Consider the following 18,325-nt stretch of genomic DNA (forward strand, 5'->3'; position numbering starts at 1 on the left):
TTCCTACCAGTACGACACGTGTATATATGTACGCGATCTAATTTAAAAACACACACATATATCACGTATGATATTGGTGGCGAAGGCCCTACTTACTACTTACTACTCTGTGTTAAACTTTAACATCGCCGACACCGCTTCACCGCTTATCGCCCCCCCTACCAATGTCCCCCCCCCACCCCCTTCACTTCCGGGCGGCGGAGCGTTTCCGCGCCCACGCCCCCCGTGATTGGTCCCCGGGAATCTGTGCCGCCCACGTGACGAGGCTCGGCTTCCGGCGACTGTGTGCGTTTGGGGGCACCACGTGAGGTTCGGAGCCCGGGTTCCTGTGCGGTACGAGACGCTTCTGCCTACTCCTACACACACCACACACCAAACAAACACACCACACACCAAACAAACACACCACACACCAGACAAACACACCACACACATAACACACCACACACATAACGCACCACACACATAACGCACCACACACATAATACACCACAAACACAACACCCCCCACACACCCCACACACACACCACACTGTGTGTTGTGTGTGGGGCGTGTTGTGTGTGGGGCGTGTTGTGTGTGGGGGGTGTTGTGTTGTGTGTGGGGTGTTGTGTGTGTGTGGGGTGTTGTGTGTGTGGGGCGTGTTGTGTGTGTGTGTGGGGCGTGTTGTGTGTGTGTGTGGGGCGTGTTGTGTGTGTGTGTGGGGCGTGTTGTGTGTGTGTGTGTGGGCGTGTTGTGTGTGTGTGGGGTGTTATGTATGTGTGGGGTGTTGTGTGGGATGTTGTGTGTGTGGGGTGTTGTGTGTTTGTTTTGTATGGTGTGGTGTGTTTGTTATGTATGGTGTGGTGTGTTTGTTGTGTGTGTGGTGTGTTTTGTGTGTGGTGTGTTATGTATATAGTGTGTGGTGTGTCCTGGGCCTCCCCTAGGTAGACTCAAATGAGTACCTGGCGCGGTGTGTAAACATCGCCACTGGGGAGACTAAGGCGGCCGGGCGTGGTTCTGGCCACCCACCCCATCGTGTGCCGTGCCGACCTTAACAGGCGCCACTCGCTAACAGAACTTGCCCCCCCCCCAACAGTCTGCTGAGGCTACACGGGGGATCTTTGGTGTGTCGCGAACAAATAATAATAAAATAAACCCTCGCGAAAGACGAACTAAATAAACAATTAAAGCCGCCCACGCATGCGCACAGGGGCGCGGACAAAGCGCTCCCAATTGAACTGTTGAACACTCAACCCAGGGGCAGGATTTGAACGTGGAGGTGGTGGTGGTGGGTTGGTGGTGTTGGTGGTGTTCGTAACGCGAATATTCACCACGCTCGCCCATGGGGTTTTGTATTTTTTAAATCTCTCCTACTACTACACGACACGTTCCCTCGGGAGCGTCAGAACGAACGGGCCATGGTAACGTCTAAAGTTACTCGCTCCGCGTGAGGGCAGGTGAGGGCGACAAAGCAAGGCAGTAGGAGCAGCAGCAGAACGGTAGTTTTTTTGGAGTTCTGTTCGGGAAGCTGTGGCCGTGTTTGTGGGAGGGGGGGGGGATCAGGCGGCCGTGAGGCCAGGCCCAGTGTACGAGGGAGCCGTGGGCGAAGCTCCCAAAAGCTAACAAAAACGTCGCCGCGTCGTCGTCGTCGTGTCCCCCTTGAATGGCGCCCACGGGCTTTGAATGTTCGTTTAATTTTGAATTAACGACGTCGTTGCGTTGTTATTACGTTTAGTAAGTGCGCGGGCACACACACACACACGCGTCTTATCTCGTGCGTGGTTGGTGGTGGTGGTGTTTGGGTTGGTGGTGGTGGTTGGGTTGGGTTGGTAATGGTGTTTGGGTTGTTGGTCGTGGTGGTGGTTGGGTTGGTGGTGGTGTTTGGGTTGTTGGTCGTGGTGGTGGTTGGGTTGGTGGTGGTGGTTGGGTTGGTGGTGGTGGTGGTGGTTGTTTTTGGTGGTGGTGTTTGGGTTGTTGTTGGTGGTGGTGTTTGGGTTGTTGGTGGTGGTGTTTGGGTTGGTGGTGGTGGTGTTTGGGTTGGTGGATGGTGTTTGGGTTGTTGGTGTTTGTGGTGTTTGGGTTGTTGGTGTGGTGGTTGGTGGTGGGGGTTGGTGGTGGTGTTTGGGTTGTTGGTGGTGGTGGTGTGGTGGTTGGTGGTGGGGGTTGGTGGTGGTGTTTGGGTTGTTGGTGGTGGTGTTTGGGTTGTTGGTGGTGGTGTTTGAGTTATTGGTGGTGGTGTGGTGGTGGTGGTGGTTGCTGGTGGTTGTTGGTGGTGGTGGTTGATGGTGGTGGTGTTTGGGTTGTTGGTGGTGTTTGGGTTGTTGGTGGTGTTTGGGTTGGTGGTGGTGTTTGGGTTGTTGGTGGTGGTGTTTGGGTTGTTGGTGGTGGTGTTTGGGTTATTGGTGGTGGTGGTGGTGTGGTGGTGGTGTGGTGGTTGTTGTTGGTGGTGGTTGGTGGTGGTGGTGTTTGGGTTGGTGGTGGTGTTTGGGTTATTGGTGGTGGCGTGACCGTCTATGATCAATCCACACCGGCTTGCGACAGAATCTTCGGAAAGCTAAACCCGGGTGGTGGTGGTGGTTGTTGTTGCTCCTCCGTGGTGGGTGTCTCGTTGATGGGATGGGCCATCACTACGCACAACGGGGGGGGGGGGGTGTTGGCTACGCTGCTGATGGACGACATAGTGCAGATTTTTTTTAATCCGATGAACTGTTCTATGCTGCTTCTGTATTGCACTGTTCTATGCTACTGTTGTACCGCACTCTTCTATGCTGCTGTTGTACCTCTGTTTTATGCTGCGGTATTGCACTGTTCTATGCTTCTGTATTGCACTGTTCTATGCTACTGTTGTACCGCACTCTTCTATGCTGCTGTTGTACCTCTGTTCTATGCTGCTGTATTGCACTCTTCTATGCTGCTGTTGTATTGCACTCTTCTATGCTGCTGCTGTATTGCACTGTTCTATGCTGCTGTTGTATTGCACTGGTCTATGCTGCTGTTGTATTGTACTGTTCTATGCTGCTGTTGTATTGCACTCTTCTATGCTGCTGCTGTACTGCACTGTTCTATGCTGCTGTTGTATTGTACTGTTCTATGCTGCTGTTGTATTGTACTGTTCTATGCTGCTGTTGTATTGCACTCTTCTATGCTGCTGCTGTACTGCACTGTTCTATGCTGCTGTTGTATTGTACTGTTCTATGCTGCTGTTGTATTGTACTGTTCTATGCTGCTGTTGTATTGTACTGTTCTATGCTGCTGTATTGCACTCTTCTATGCTGCTGTTGTATTGCACTCTTCTATGCTGCTGTTGTATTGTACTGTTCTATGCTGCTGTTGTATTGTACTGTTCTATGCTGCTGTATTGCACTCTTCTATGCTGCTGTTGTATTGCACTCTTCTATGCTGCTGTTGTATTGCACTGTTCTATGCTGCTGTTGTATTGCACTCTTCTATGCTGCTGTTGTATTGTACTGTTCTATGCTGCTGTTGTATTGCACTCTTCTATGCTGCTGCTGTACTGCACTGTTCTATGCTGCTGTTGTATTGTACTGTTCTATGCTGCTGCTGTACTGCACTGGTCTATGCTGCTGTTGTATTGTACTGTTCTATGCTGCTGTTGTACTGCACTGGTCTATGCTGCTGCTGTACTGCACTGTTTTATGCTGATGCTGTATTGTACTGTTCTATGCTGCTGTTGTACCTCACTGTTCTATGCTGCTGTTGTACTGCACTGGTCTATGCTGCTGCTGTACTGCACTGTTTTTATGCTGATGCTGTATTCCACTGTTCTATGCTGCTGTTGTATTGGCATTTCTTTGCTGCTGCTGTTGTACTGCACTGGTCTATGCTGCTGCTGTTGTACAACACTGTTATATGCTGCTGTTGTACTGTACTGGTCTATGCTGCTGCTGTTGTACTGCACTGGTCTATGCTGCTGCTGTTGTACTGCACTGTTATATGCTGCAGTTGTACTGCACTGGTCTATGCTGCTGCTGTTGTACTGCACTGGTCTATGCTGCTGCTGTTGTTGTACTGCACTCTTCTATGCTGCTGTTGTACTGCACTGTGCTATGCTGCTGCCCAAGTCGTCTATGCTTGCCCGCCTTCACCAACCTGAACTGACCAGCAATGGTGAAGTATGGTTACAGTCGAATAACCTCCTCGACCCACGCTGGCGTGGAGAGACCCTCATCCAGCAGTGGATTGACAGCAGCGTCCGTACACGCGCGTTCCGTGAAGAAGCTTTGGTTTGGCTTATCCATAACTTGTCAACCCACACGGTTTGCCCCGTGTTCTTGTACAGGGAAATTGAGTTTTCAGGTCCATACTGCGTTACAGCCGTTTCAATGCGGGCAACAACAACAACACAACTGTCTGTGTTTCTCCCTCGTGATGAGACTTTGAGATTTATAAGGGGCACGGGGTGACCAATAAGGTCTGAATTGGTCTGTAATGAGGTAGGGCACTGACAAGGGTTTTAGAGGTATGCATAACCGATAGACTTGTCCGTGGCCATAATAGCCTCTCTCGGCAGATGTGGGTTACACAAAACACAGAATTGTGTCCACTGCTCCTATTCTTCCTATTATCCGCGATTGACCGTGACTTTTTCGAATTTGCGGGGACGGAATATCCTCGATCTCGCGTCCGCGATGGTTTTTGCGACATGAAATCCAATTATCCGCAGGGTTATCTGAGAATTCTTATCCCCAACCGCGGATTAAAGAGGGGGGGGGGGTAAAATCTGGGATAACCCCGCAGATTAGAGGAGTTCCCCTTTGACGTGTAAACACATTTTATTTGACTGGTGTTGAAGTTTTGTGGTTCGTGGTTAATATCGAGGGCTATTCATATATAACCAAGAAGTCTTCTTGGTTCTTTCGGTAAAGTCACGTAGAAGGGAAATAATAAAATAATAAAAATAAAACATAATAAAATAATTCTCACGACGTTTCGCTGTCTCCCCGACAGACCTGGTCTTCATCTGAGGACGGCTGCTTGCGTTGTGGCCGAATCGTCGTGAGAATTATTTTATTATGTTTTATTTTTATTCTTTTATTATTTCCCTTCTACGTGACTTTACCGAAAGAACCAAGAAGATGAATCCCTGCAGTCACGAAAGCTTTAAATCGATATTTAACCAAGAAGTCATTGTCTCGAACCGCTGTTAATTCTTAGGCGTTGTTTAAGACGGTCTGTTTGTGATGATAAGAGTGATTTAGGGAGATTTGTCAGAATCGGAATATTTATTTACAGAATCCAATGAGCTATAATGCTTTCTTTAATAGATGTCCAGTCGGGGCAGGTAAGGACCTTACTACAACAATTATTAAACAAATTCTAGACTAAGGGTCTCCGTAAGGTTCATGCAGTGTATTAGTCATGGTTCTTGTTTGACCATACTTCACCACGCTGGTCAGTGCGGGTTGGTGAAAGGCGGTTTGAGGGGGGAGGTAGAGCTACGACCGCTGTAGACATCACTCGCCACTGATGCTAGCCGTGGCTGGGACTAGAACCTAGCCCCTCCGGGTTCATAACGCATTGCGCTAACCATTCATACCCGCTTTGTCGCTTGAGTTGAGTATATTAATGATTTAAAGCTTTCGTGACTGCAGGGATTCATCTTCTTGGTTCTGTCAGACGCTGTCGCCTCGACAGACCTGGTTTTCACCTGAGGACGGCTGCTTGCGTTGTGGCCGAAACGTCGTGAGAATTGTTTTATTATGTTTTATTTTCATTATTTTATTACTTCCCTTCTACGTGACTTTACCGAAAGAACCAAGAAGATATATTAATGATCTCAGGTAGTGGATCATTAGCAGGTATGGGTTGAGTCTGTAATGCAAAATCGTCAACTTTGAAGCGCTATATTTTTTAATGCCTAATCCTAGAGTGGTACAGATGGCTTAAGAGTGCTGTCCTCGCAAAATCGTGGCGATAAAAGTTTATCCGAGGCACTGTACTGCTGTACCAGACCCCAACCCTTACGCCTAACCCCTAACATTTTCCCTAACCCCAATCCTCAATCCTCAACCCTAACCATAATTCTAAACTCTAAACCTCTCGCCAACCCCTAACTCCTAATCCTAAACCCCAAACACCCTATCTCTCAACCCTATCATTAACCCCTGACCAAAAACCCGAACTCTAAACCATAATTTTATCCATAACAACTAAACGCAAACTCTAAATCCTAAACTCGAACCACAAACCCTAACCCCCAAATCCTTAACCCCTGAACCATGGACGAAGACGGCGTTCATATTTAATCAACTCAATCCTAAGGAAGGTCTGTGACGAAACTCTGGTCAGTGATTACGTAAAAATCATTTCTTGGCACAGCAATCCTTTACACAGAGGGTGGTTGATGCAGATTTAAATTCTGTGTTTGATCGGGGTCAGATCAGAAACGATGATACACAGGTGGACGACCGCAGGGTGGAGCGCATTTGTAAAACAGAATTTAGGTCAAGACCAGTGATGGACTAGCAGCCAAAGGAGGGAATAAAACCCGAGCAGATGTCCACCGCGGAGATGGAACGATGAGATCCGTCTCTTGCGTGGGAACTCGAGGTACCGTGACATTGCGTGATGGCGACGGGTCTTGGCGAGGCCTTCATCCAGCAGTGGTTAGGCCACGGCTCGCGCGTTCACGAGTGACGCTTGCAACTGACGACGTCGCGAATTCACCATGTAGTTGTCTGGGCATGGTACTCTACATTGGTGAGTAATGCGGTGGTGTTGGTAGTGGTGGTGTTATTCATGTGCCAAATGTTCACCTGTCTATCACTGGCGAATGAGTAACGTTGAGTCTCAAGCCGAGTCTTGCCCCCCGCGTGCCAGAGAAATTCAATTTGCGGAGTTGGACAACCGAGCCGTGTGTCGTCACGGCCACGGAGGCTTCGTCCTGGGACGTGGTGATTGTTTCAAACTCTCAGTTTTCCGAGCTCGGGTCTAAAAGCCGAGCGGGCAGTAACAAACGGCACTGTTTGGGATGAAAGGTGTAATGGATGTGAGCAGGCGCGTTTCTTGACATGAGGAAGCGTAAATGTGGAACGTTTGTTCCAACGCTGGGCCAACGTTGGTCTGACATTGACCCAACGTTTGCCCAACATCGGCCCAATGGCATGCTTACTGGGAAGGTGTCACCGCTGATTCGTGTGCTGCCAATGCAGCAGCTGTGTCTGCACTTGCACGTGTGCAGCTCATTTCCTCAATCCACTGCTGGATGGAGGGCCTCCTCCACTCTCCTTTTGTGGGTCTCAACCATCGTCGACAGTTTGACGAGCAACTCGATAAACGTGTCCACGGCGGTGTTTCCGCGCGTCAGATCTTCACAGCGAGCCTTGCCCCACGTTGCTGGACGGTGCGTGTGCTGCGGTATTGTCAGCCGCTACCGGATGAGGGCCTCCCCCTCCCCCCCCCCCCCCCCCCGTGCCGTGGGGGTTATTTGGCCATTCTTGGGTCAGTTCAGATTGGTGAAAGCGAGATGCGTAGATGTGGTACAATTCTTATTAACTTGGCCACACTGTCCTCTGCTGCCCCAACGTCTATATCAACCTGTTTTTATTCGTCTGCCATTGCCCAGAATGTCGCCTGTTATGTATATATTTTTTCCCCCTCGAAGGCTGCACATTGTTGTTGATGAATGTGAATTTTATTCATGAGCACCTTTCCCATCAAAGCAACCCTCCAGGCACGGACCTGCTTGGCTTCTGAGATCTGATGGAGATGGGGCGAATTCCGAGTGATCTGGTCATAGGCTGCACATTTGGTGAAAGAACACATTTTTTTAAATCATCAGTTGGAGTTCCGCATGGCCCCCATTCAAATACGTCGGAATGCGGGACACACTGATCCAGCCTTTTGTATTGTATTCAAAAGGCTTATTCACCCTTCCTAGCAGCCCCATTCAGTACAAAGGCGTTAATCACATCAATCACATTAGCCAACCGTTACGTCCCGTACAATAATAAAACCCACTGCTCCCATGGGTCCGAGGATTCACATGCGATGATCCACCTATTGACTTCTGGAATTAATTGAAAATTCAAATGCCGTTACTCCATACTAAGGTCATCTTTGCGGCGGCCAAGATCAAGCAAACCCACGGATAACGCAAACCGTGTTAATATTAGGTCAGGAAATCGCCCGTGTCTGTCAAAACAAACCAATTGTGAATTCGACTATTGGCGGTTAAAGCCCACGTATAAGACCACGTCCATCGTCTACCTCGTGGAATGGGGGGGGGTGGGGGGGGGGGCGGCGATAACGTAGAATGCCGTCATCCGTTCCTACCGCTGCTTAAAGCGATCAGTCGGTCGCAATGGGCCGCTGGGCCGCCGGCCCTCGAACGATTGAGGAGCAGCGGATGATCAAAGAATAAGTGCGAATCGAAATCCAGGTTTAATTTGCACGGTGGGCGACTCGGGCTGGCCGCCCGCCCGCGGATAATTGAGAGTTCACCGTGTCCACTGTGTGCGTGCATGCGTGAGCAGGTGTCACACTGTTCGCGACAAGAAGCCGAGCCTTGAGGACGAGACCTAGCCAGAGGCAAAGACAAGAAGAAAGAAGCACAGAGCGCGAAAACACAGGAGCAGGAGAGGTGGAAGGAGCGACACGGGGCGAAGAGGAGGCGGTGAACACGGGAGGAGGAGGATTAGGAACGCGGGAGAAGAAAGAAGAGAGGCAGAGGAGAAAGCGAGGGAGGAGAAAGGGCATTAGGAATACCGGAGGAGGGATCGTTAACACGGCAGGAGCATAAGGAGGCGGCCGCAGCACTCGGCGGTAACCATGGCCGTGGAAGAGCGGCTGCATTCGCCGCACCGGGGCTTCCCGGCGTGGCTTGGCACGCGCGGGCTCAGCCCCGAGATCGCGCTCGCCATGGACACCGAGCTGGGCATCCGGGACTACGAGGTGTTGCTCGCCTGCGCCGAGGACCTGCAGGTTCGCTCCGAGCTCTTCTGCGTCGCCCGCGAGCGCCTGCCCTTCGGCTTCTACGCCGTGCTGCGCCGCGTGGTGGCGGCGTTCCCGGCGGAGCGCGTCGGCGACTGCGGCGCCGCCGCGTCGGGCCGATCGTGCCCCGGCCTCGGCTCGCTGCTGGAGGCGCTCGTGAACACGCTGAGCAGCCTGAGCCGCGAGCTCCTCCGCTCGGCCGACAAGCTGAGCGCGCTAGACCTGGGCACGCCGCGGGACGGAGACGGAGTTGCCGACTCCGGCGGCGCCGGCAGCGGCGACGGAGAGGCGCCGGGGCAGAGGCAACGGCAGCGTCAGCGTCGTGGCGGCACGCACCACTATTCAGGTGAGCACAGGGGTGGGGTGGGGATCCTCGTCGCGTGGAAACGGGCGACTGCACTTTGGAACGCTTGGAATGTGGAGAGGGGTGGAGGGTTGTTAATGAAGCGGTTCAGGTGACATCTTCCCCCAGCTTGCTGTCGGTCATTTGAGGGCATTTTTCAGTCCGCTGCTGGTGGAAGGCCTCCCCACGGTGGCGAGGATGTAACCTACCTCGCGAGGTATACAGGAAGTCGTGGGTTCGATCCCAACCCTGACGCCTGTATATTTGGAGTGTCTCTCTCTCTCCCCGTGGCCGCATGGATTTTTCTCTGGGTCCTCCAGTTTTTCCCTCCACATTTTGGAATCAACATGCGTTTAGAGTATATGGCTGCTGTAAATGTCCACGTGATAAGCCTCTTCATTGAGCTATCATTGTGGCCAGGTCGCTTTTGAAAATGAGCTATGTAGCTCAGTGGTCCTTACCTGGTAAAATAAAAAAATAGTTTAAATAGTTTAGATCTCACTGGACCATGCTGGTCAGTCAGGAATGGTGAAGGCGTGATGGGAGGCTGAAACCGGTTAAGATATCACTGCACCACCGATGTTAGCCGTAGCCGGGAATCGACGGTCGCTGGGTTCATAGTGCAGTGAGCTAACCGCTGCCCCTCTAGCTCTCCTAGTTCCGTAGTCTTTGAGGACCGGACAATGATTAAGGGTCACTGTCGTTGGCACTGGAACAAGCAGTGTGATGGCATCGTGCTCATTTCGTGATTTCTGAGCCCGCAGTGGAAATTCCACATTCCTATCGTTGGAGGCAATCGTTGTGTAGGACAGCCTCCTGTTGACTCCCCACAGGGCTGTCCTATTTTTTTTTCTTTTCTTCGGGAGGGTCCCGCAACATCGGGATGATGTTTGGCCACGAATGAATTCGGTTCACGAGAGTTTGGCTTCCGCGTGGGAGGAAACCGGGGAGCCCGGAGAAAACCCCCACCGCTTAGAGCGACGCGATGCCAATAGCCACATTTGGGATAACATCGTGTGGTGTGGGGGTAGGTGGGGTGGGGTAGAGGGGAACACAAACACGTTAACCCTTGCCCATTCCGAGGCGTCTGCAAGTGGCAGGGTGTGGGTGTCCCGTTCACCACTGGATCTCGGAACGCGCAAAAGCGGCTCGGCGTTAATTTGATATAGAGAAGCGTAGCGCCGATTTATTTAAAGACAATCGCACTCACCGCAGAGAACCGTAGCCACACGACCGCACTCAATGATAGCTGGCGCCAAACTGTGCCACGCGCCCTCCCGCGTGGCCTTGTGGGAGCCTCGGTACGTCTTGCGACCTGAAGACGTACCAATAGACTGATTTTATTTTAGTGTTCCCTATGATTCGTGATGAAACCGGTGGCGTACGCGTACGTCATCAGAACGGGAAAGGGTTATAATGAGGAGTAAATGGACGCCCGTGCCCAGATGTTGCCGACCATGGCACCGAGGAGGTGTGCGAGATGCCAGCCGAGGAGGTGGACGACCACGACGACGGCGAAGAGGAGGAGGAGGAGGATGTGGAAGTGCCTTCGGGATGGAGAGTCAACCAGATGGCCGAGACCTACCCCAAGCTCCCTGCAGGTAACGTTAGGGTGACGCCGGGCGGTGGCGGTGGTGGCGGCCACGCTGCTGTACGCTGGCTGCCTGTAGTCCACCGTCGTGCGGGCAGCGGCGAGAGGGTTGGTGGATCGCGCAGATGTCGTGAAACTGCTTCACCCCCCCTCCCCCTCCGTGGGCGTCGTGGATGTGCCCTACCTTGGCTTGCCAGTAAGAAGGCGGTTCAGCGAAGTGTTGAGTAATCTCCATCTGTTCCTTCTTCATGGGATAGAGTGTTGGCTCCCTCCCCATCTCACACCTGCTTAGCTTTCGAGGTCTGACAAAGACCGGGAGGCTGATTTTGATTTTTAGCATTTCCTGTTCCGATGACGTGCGTGTATGTCATCAGAAGGAAACCGGAAGAAAAGCTAAAATAAAATCACTTTATGGGTAACGAGGCTCCCACAAGGCCATGCGGGAGGGCGTTTGGCACAGTTTGGCGCCTGCGGTGAGCATGGTGTCTTTAAGAACAACAGCACTACACGTCTCGGAACGGGAAAGAGTTAAGTGTGAGCGAGCAGGCGGGCAGGCGGGCAAATTAATAACGTGCGTCACTGATTGGTTACAGATTCCGTGCAAGGGCCCCTGCTGAGGATGAGCGAGATGCTGACCTCGGCGACCTCGGCGACCTCTCCCGCGGTGGTGGAGGTTGGCGGGTCGGAGCTGGAGGCCGGCCAGGTCGTGGTGAAGGCAGAGGCTGTGGACGAAGGTGAGTGTTTCCACCCCGGAGGTTGCCAATCGATCGGCGTTTACACGCGGCGCCGCTGGACCCCCCGGTGACACGGATGTACAGGCACGCCATGACGTACGCGATAGATGCGTTCCCGGAAAAGCGCGCGTATCTCAAAATCGCGTTAAGTCAAAAGCAATTTTCCCATAAGAAATAACGGTCAAGGCGGAGGTTCGGGGATTCCACTCCCACTCGCAGACATTCTCGCCTATATTATCTGAGCCTATGTCAATACAATGCGTGTACACACAATATAATTCTTTAAATTTAAAAGGAAAATCATGTAAATTCTAATATACTTCCTACAAAATAAAAATTCAAATAAAGAAATAGTTTTACTTATCAGAGTATTTTTTTTGTTTGCATTCTGATCACAAGTATTGTGGTTAATGCAGACACGATTCCTTGTAAAAGGTTTCAGTTTGGTGTTTTAACATCTTAACCCAGCTGTTTTGCTGCCAGAAAAAAGGGGAAAACCTATTCTCATATTTTGGTTCTGGCAAAGGAGTTCCCATGATACAGTTTTACTTGTAACTACACCGGAGTTGCGATGTGGAGAGGATGGATTGAAACGACGAGGAGGGAGACAGACTTGGAGTTGGTGGAGTTGAGGAGCCGCACGTGCGTGGAGAAAGAGTGGGTGGAGTTGCTGGAGGGACGGTGAGAGAGAGAGAGAGAGAAGGAGAGTAAAGGAGAGAGAGAGAGAGAGTGGAGGAGTCAGCTTTACAGCGTGCGATCACAGCGAGAGACAAAGGGAAGAGTGCCGATGTACACGCGGCGTGATGCTGTACGGCACAGCGCACCGGTTATTGTACCGCACCGGCTGCTGGCAACGCCATTGGGTCACGGTGCCAGGCTCGGGTGGAAAGGTCTAAATATGAAGCGCGCCGCGTTATTCCAAAATGGCGTACCGCAAAAGCACGTAAACCGAGGATTGCCTGCGATTGTGAAACTTGCGGGGGTTGACCGAGTTGTGATTAACTCAGAGAGCAGTGTTCTTGACATGACGGTTAAAAGTCAGCCAAAATGAAGTTCAAGACCAAAACCTGATGTGTGAATAACTGGAGACTGGGCTCAGGCCATTAAGCCCCCCCCCCCCCCCACACTTGCAAAAGCCCGGTTGTAGCCTGGATCAGAACCCAGGATCTTAGAGGGGCCAGTACAGCACTCTGACTTCTAAGCCACCCGTTATCCTCTACAAACAAATCCTATCCGTTCTCCTGGTCGATGCCGCCGGTTGATGCTGTTGTTGTTCGTTCCAGGCGGCTGGGGCAGGGAACCCGAAAGAATCTGGAACCCCGCCAGCGCCCTTTACGTTCAGCAGCAGCAGCAGCAGGTGGCGGCGGACATCAAGCCGGTCGCAAACGTTCGCCGCATCCCGGCGCCGGCAAGGAACCCGGCTCGCAGTGGCGACCGCCCGCTGTCGCATCCCTACCCGCTGTCGGCGCGCGAACTCGGCGAGACCGGCGGCACCCACCACCACCACCACCGCCCCGTAATCGCCGCGCGCCCCGGCGCGCCGGACGGCACCCCGGCCTCCGCCGCCGCCACCGACGAGTGGAACGGGCAGCTCGCGCTGGCGCCCGGCGAAGGCGGCGGCTACGGCAGCGGAGACGGCGGCGCCGGCGTGTTCGGCCGCAACGCGAGCCGCTGCGAGGAGTGCGGCAAGGAGTTTTCGACGCCGTCGTACCTGACGATCCACCGGCGCACGCACACGGGCGAGCGGCCGTACAACTGCGAGTTCTGCGGGCGCTCGTTCGGGCACCTGGCGGTGCTCACCAGCCACCGGAGGCGCCACACGGGCGAGAAGCCCTTCACGTGCAAGGTGTGCGGCAAGGCTTTCTGCCAGAACTCGAGCCTTGTGTACCACATGCGCACGCACACGGGGGAGAAGCCGTACACCTGCGACGTGTGCGGACGCAAGTTCACCGTCTCCAGCAACTTCATTAAGCACCGGCGCTCGCACTTCTGAGTGCCGGCGGTGGTGGTAGCAGTGGTTGGTCGCGATGGTGGTGGCGGTGGTGGTAGGAGTGGTTGGTCGCGGTGGTGGCGGTGGTGGTGGTAACAGTGGTGGGGCTGCGATGGCAATGCCACCGCCGGGATGGAGAGGGAAGCCGCGCACTTCTGACGATCGCCGTACGTACGCACGTGCGGACGGCAAGCTGGCGAGGTGGTGTGTGAACGCAGTTCAAAGGTGGTACTACAGCAAGTAGGTTGTTAGGCTTGCGTGCGCTGTGCAGGAGTGGTTGAACGTCTAAAAAGCAGGAGCCTTTTGGGACGGAATACGATGAAAGATCTCTTGAGCCTGTACATGAACAGGGGCAGGGGATCGACAGGACGGATGGCTCGGGAAAGGGAGTTGCAGACTGTGGCGGAAGCAGAGGAGAATGAGCGACCGCCCACTGAGTCGGAGCTAGCCGGAGGCTTCGCCGGAAAGCCTTGGTGACTGGAGTGCAGCGGAGGAAGGGAGTAGAGTGAGATAGTGAGATGAGATGGGGCGGTATGGGGGGTGGGCGTGTAGACGTCACAGCCTACTTGCTGTACTGTCACCACCAAGGCAGCTCGCCGATTCCTACCCCACCGCGGTTTCGTCACCGCTGCGCGATCCGCTAGCAAGGCGTGTCGGTTGCCCGTGGCGGGTCCGCTGCGAATGTGTGTGCGTTTAACTTCTTTCGCCCCGTACCTAGCCAACCGTGCTAACCGGAGGCGCGGGATATTGCGCCCGCGCGGATATCCGGAGCAGCCTCAAAACGAAGCCAGTACAAACCGACTGAGAATCACTGTGTGCACACTTCGTGTCCAAGGACACAGACACGACAGCGACAGGAGGATGAAGGAAATCATCGCAAGTGCTTTTTCGTTTTCAAGCGTGGATATGAAGTGTGGTTTTTTTATATGTTGGTTACTGTTTCCCAGTTTGAGTTGTGCGTGGTGTGCGCCGGCGGCCGGAGCGGCGATGCTCGTCGGGATTCGTGGCCTCTGCCGCCACCGCTCGGCACGCGCCGATTGACCGGGCGCGCCGATTCACTGGACGCGGGCGGAGGCCCCCAACGCCTCCGACGTTCACAACGACTCTGGCGGGGGTTTTGCAGCAGCGTGCCATTGCACGGGGAGACGCTGTGCCATGCCATGCCTCGTTTGGCACAGCGTCCAACAGAAACGTGCTGCTCGTTCGACAGCCGAATATTCGGTTGACCTCCGCTCGGTGGGAGAGGTCTCTCGTTCTGTCCTGTTGCCCCCCCCCCCCACAACGACTCCTTCACCACCATTAGGAAGTTTACGGGCCAGGAGCAGAACGTCAGACAATTGTGCCGAACAAGACAAGGTATAACCCGATTTAAAGCTTTCGTGACTCCAGGGATTCATCTTCTTGGTTCTTTCGGTAAAGTCACGTAGAAGGGAAATAATAAAATAATAAAAATAAAACATAATAAAATAATTCTCACGACGTTTCGGCCACAACGCAAGCAGCCGTCATCAGGTGAAGAACAGGGATGTCGGAAAGACAGCGTCTGAATGAAACACCACCAGGCTTGGCAGTGTATATTTAAGCTGGGTTGGAGGGGGAAGAGCGCCTTGACAAAGGAATTTAGACTTTGAAACCCCCCGCCCACCTCCTACGCATTCCACAAGTAGTGACTAATCCCATATCTGCATTTCCCATAAATATGCTAAATTCCTCTTGATATGGCAATAATAAAATAATATTTTATTATTTTAATATTTCCCTTCTACGTGACTTTACCGAAAGAACCAAGAAGAAGGTATAACCCCCTATCCCGAAAGCACATCGGAGAGAGATCAGCAAGCGTCAATATTTATTTTAGTCCAATCTGTCGAATCGGCCTAATCGGTGTGCCGAAACAATGTTGGCCAGCAGAGGCAGCAGTTTGGACGTTTGTGGGTGAGAAAATAATTACAATCGATCCTTCCCCACCCCCCACTACCCCCTGTATGCCAATTGTATCCGACCAGCATGTCGGGAGATAGAAATTCTCTACCGGAAGTCTGTAGACTGCCGATTCTGAAGTCTGCTAAGTAGTGACAATTGGCGTTTTTAAGACCGGATTAAAAAGCATTTCTCTTCTGTCGATTTAAATTTTTGTTTAAATCTTTCCCATGCTCTTTGTTTAGGGAACGGCCCGAGAAGTTGATGTCGTAGAACTACTTCTGAAGTCAATTCAGTAGGGCGGGGGGGGACCTCTTTATCCATCCACCTTTTCACTTGCCGATAAAAACGACGCTTAATTCCCAGAGCGACAATTCAGGGAAATTTGTTGAGAAACTAAACTGTTTTTTTATTTACGTGTCATCTTTGGTGACCGGGCTGATAGCCCCCATCGACTCGGGATGCTGGAGATCCCTGTTTCATTCGCGAAAACCTGGAGTCAAACCCAGGTCTCGGTTGTTCCGACTCGAAATGGCCCTGACTACACTCTGTGAGCAACCGGGGCCAAATCGGTTTCACGAATCGATCGGCAAAACTCTGAATCGTGCCCATGAATTGAGTCGGTGAGTCGCCGCATGCCGTGCGATTGGTGACGTTTATCTCGTGTGTGTGAGAGAATCTTCTGGCCAGTGTGAATACTGTAGCCTTTACAATGGTAATAATTTATAGACCTTTGTCAATCCACTGCTGGATGGAGGCCTCACCACCACCCCGTGTCGGTCGTGGGAGTGAATGTTTGACCATACTTCATGGCGGTGGTCAATCTGACTCGATGCAGGGATTCCGCGGTCCTGCTGCTACACGTTGGTATGTTTGGCGATTTGAAATGTACGAGTCGTCGGCTGCGTGTGGGAGGCAGAGTTCCCAAAGAAAACCCCACCACGCGGATCCGACAGCGGAACGAGCAAGCAACCCACTTGCCGTACCTTGCTGCACTGCTACGTGATCCGGCCCTTGCTTTCCGGCGGGGGGGCGGGCATCTTCGCATGATCCACCAACCCCACGGGTCCCAATCTGCCGCGACTCTCACCTCCTCCCACTATCCGCAGGGGGGGTAGGGGGGGCCCCACGTGCGTTTTCTGGAAAGTACCGTGATCTTCTGTAAACTTTCGACAAAAAGCTGTTACCAAAAAAATTATATACATTTTTTGTTTGCCCTCTGGGGCTAAAAGTTCGTCTCACACAGGACCAATAATAGAGCCGTTTTACCGTGAGCGCCGATGAGTTTTCAGTGCGGAGGGGGAGGGAGGGGGGCACGAGACTGTTGTGACGGCAAGGGCTTCTGCATTTATTCGTGCCGGGTCTGTCCCGCGGTGGTTGTCAATGAGGTATTTCCCAGACCCGGCACTCCCAAGTACTGTATACCTCTCGTCAATGGCCGTGTGGCTACCGAAAGTCGCGTTACCTTGCTCCAGTCTTGCCAGCGCGCGACACCGAAACAAAAGGTCACAACTGTTATTTATGAAAGTCCTGGTTGTCGTGAAGCGATTGAACTGCAATAAATAACTGCGTAGGTGGTTGCGTTGTTGTGGCGTTGGCGTTTGTGCCGCCGCCCCGTTGTGTGGGGGACGCGGCGCGTGCCTGGAAGTTTTCTGAAAGCGAGGAGGACGTGGAGAGGTGCACGTGGTCACGTGGTACTGTACCGGGAGGGCCGCGCAGTTCGGTCACGCCGGCTGGTTTGGATGGGGTTGGCGATGCTTTTGTGGTCGGCGTTTGCATTGAATTGTGGGGGTTTCTTTTTTTGTGTGTGTCTATTTGGCAATCGCTGAAACGAACGTTTTGGTTTCCGTGTCTAACACTGGTTTTGAGTTTCGGGAAATATTCGCCGGCTGTTCTTTTGCGTTTAGAGTTTTGTTAGTTTTTCATTCGACAGTATTTGGGGGGGAGTTAGTTTGTGTTAATGATGTCACTGGAGTTTTGTCACTAATAAGTTACGAACTACTGGGCCTGTTGTGTTTTATACGGTGTTAGCGAATTGACACGAAGTCGCTCTGCTCACTCGTAAATGTTATTCATTGATGATGATGTCATGCTAATCACGATTTTAAATAATTAGCACACGTTTTTGAATGACTCTTGATGAAGACAATGCTAAGATTGGCACGGACTTTGTGTCAAGTTAGTCCGTCTAGAGTTTGTCTGTTTACTACTACTACTAATGACGATGATGATGAAGTGTCGAGCGAATGTCACGTTTTGTGTTTTTGTTTAGTTTTGTCTGATTACGTTGTTTTTCTTGCATGTGTGCCGAACATTTGATGCAGCGCAAAGGAGGATCTGTACGGGCGCCGTGGCCTCTGGGTCAAAACGACGATGTTATGCATTTCCTGTAATTAAATGATAACACTTTAAGACTTCGGCCGGCGTTTCGTGCGTGAGTGTTTGTGTCGTTTTCATTGGTTATGGAGGAGCAGTGGCGCAGCGGTTAGCGAAACTGCGCTTCAAGACCCGGCGCTGACCAGAGTTCGGATTCCAGCTCACGGCCAACAACGTCGGTGATGAATATCTGAACCGGTCCTTGGGGCCTCTCCTAGGTCGACTCGGCCTTTGAGGGAGTACCGGGTGCGGTCTGTATAAAATATTAGCACTGGGGAGACAAAGGCGGCCGGGCGTACGTGGTGTTGGCTGTTGTCGCGAGATCTTAACTGCCTCACTTGCTATACAGGAGGTTGTGGGTTCAATCCCGACCATAACGCCTGCTGTATATTTGGAGTTTTAGTATCTCTTTGTTGTCGCGTGGATTTTTCTCCATACC

At 52.3% G+C, this 18,325-nt stretch overlaps 1 protein-coding gene across 5 annotated transcripts; it reads left to right on the top strand.

The window, feature by feature from the left end:
- The first annotated feature begins 246 nt into the window (after positions 1-246).
- Positions 247-17,929, top strand: LOC144733267 (uncharacterized). 5 transcript variants are annotated; one of them, XM_078615068.1, is made up of 5 exons: positions 247-333; positions 8,476-9,278; positions 10,721-10,876; positions 11,460-11,600; positions 12,884-17,929. In XM_078615068.1, exons 2-5 carry the CDS (start codon positions 8,771-8,773, stop codon positions 13,591-13,593), a joined length of 1,515 nt encoding a protein of 504 aa, XP_078471194.1. In that variant the 5' UTR covers positions 247-333; positions 8,476-8,770; the 3' UTR covers positions 13,594-17,929. The 5 variants fall into 5 exon arrangements, with proteins under 5 accessions (XP_078471194.1, XP_078471192.1, XP_078471193.1 ...); XM_078615066.1 differs by lacking the exon at positions 247-333 and adding an exon at positions 340-1,479; XM_078615067.1 differs by lacking the exon at positions 247-333 and adding an exon at positions 340-1,437.
- The last annotated feature ends 396 nt before the right edge of the window (positions 17,930-18,325 follow it).

Source organism: Lampetra planeri, chromosome 46 (assembly GCF_965212315.1).
Source record: "Lampetra planeri chromosome 46, kcLamPlan1.2.h2, whole genome shotgun sequence".
Taxonomy (NCBI): domain Eukaryota; kingdom Metazoa; phylum Chordata; class Hyperoartia; order Petromyzontiformes; family Petromyzontidae; genus Lampetra; species Lampetra planeri.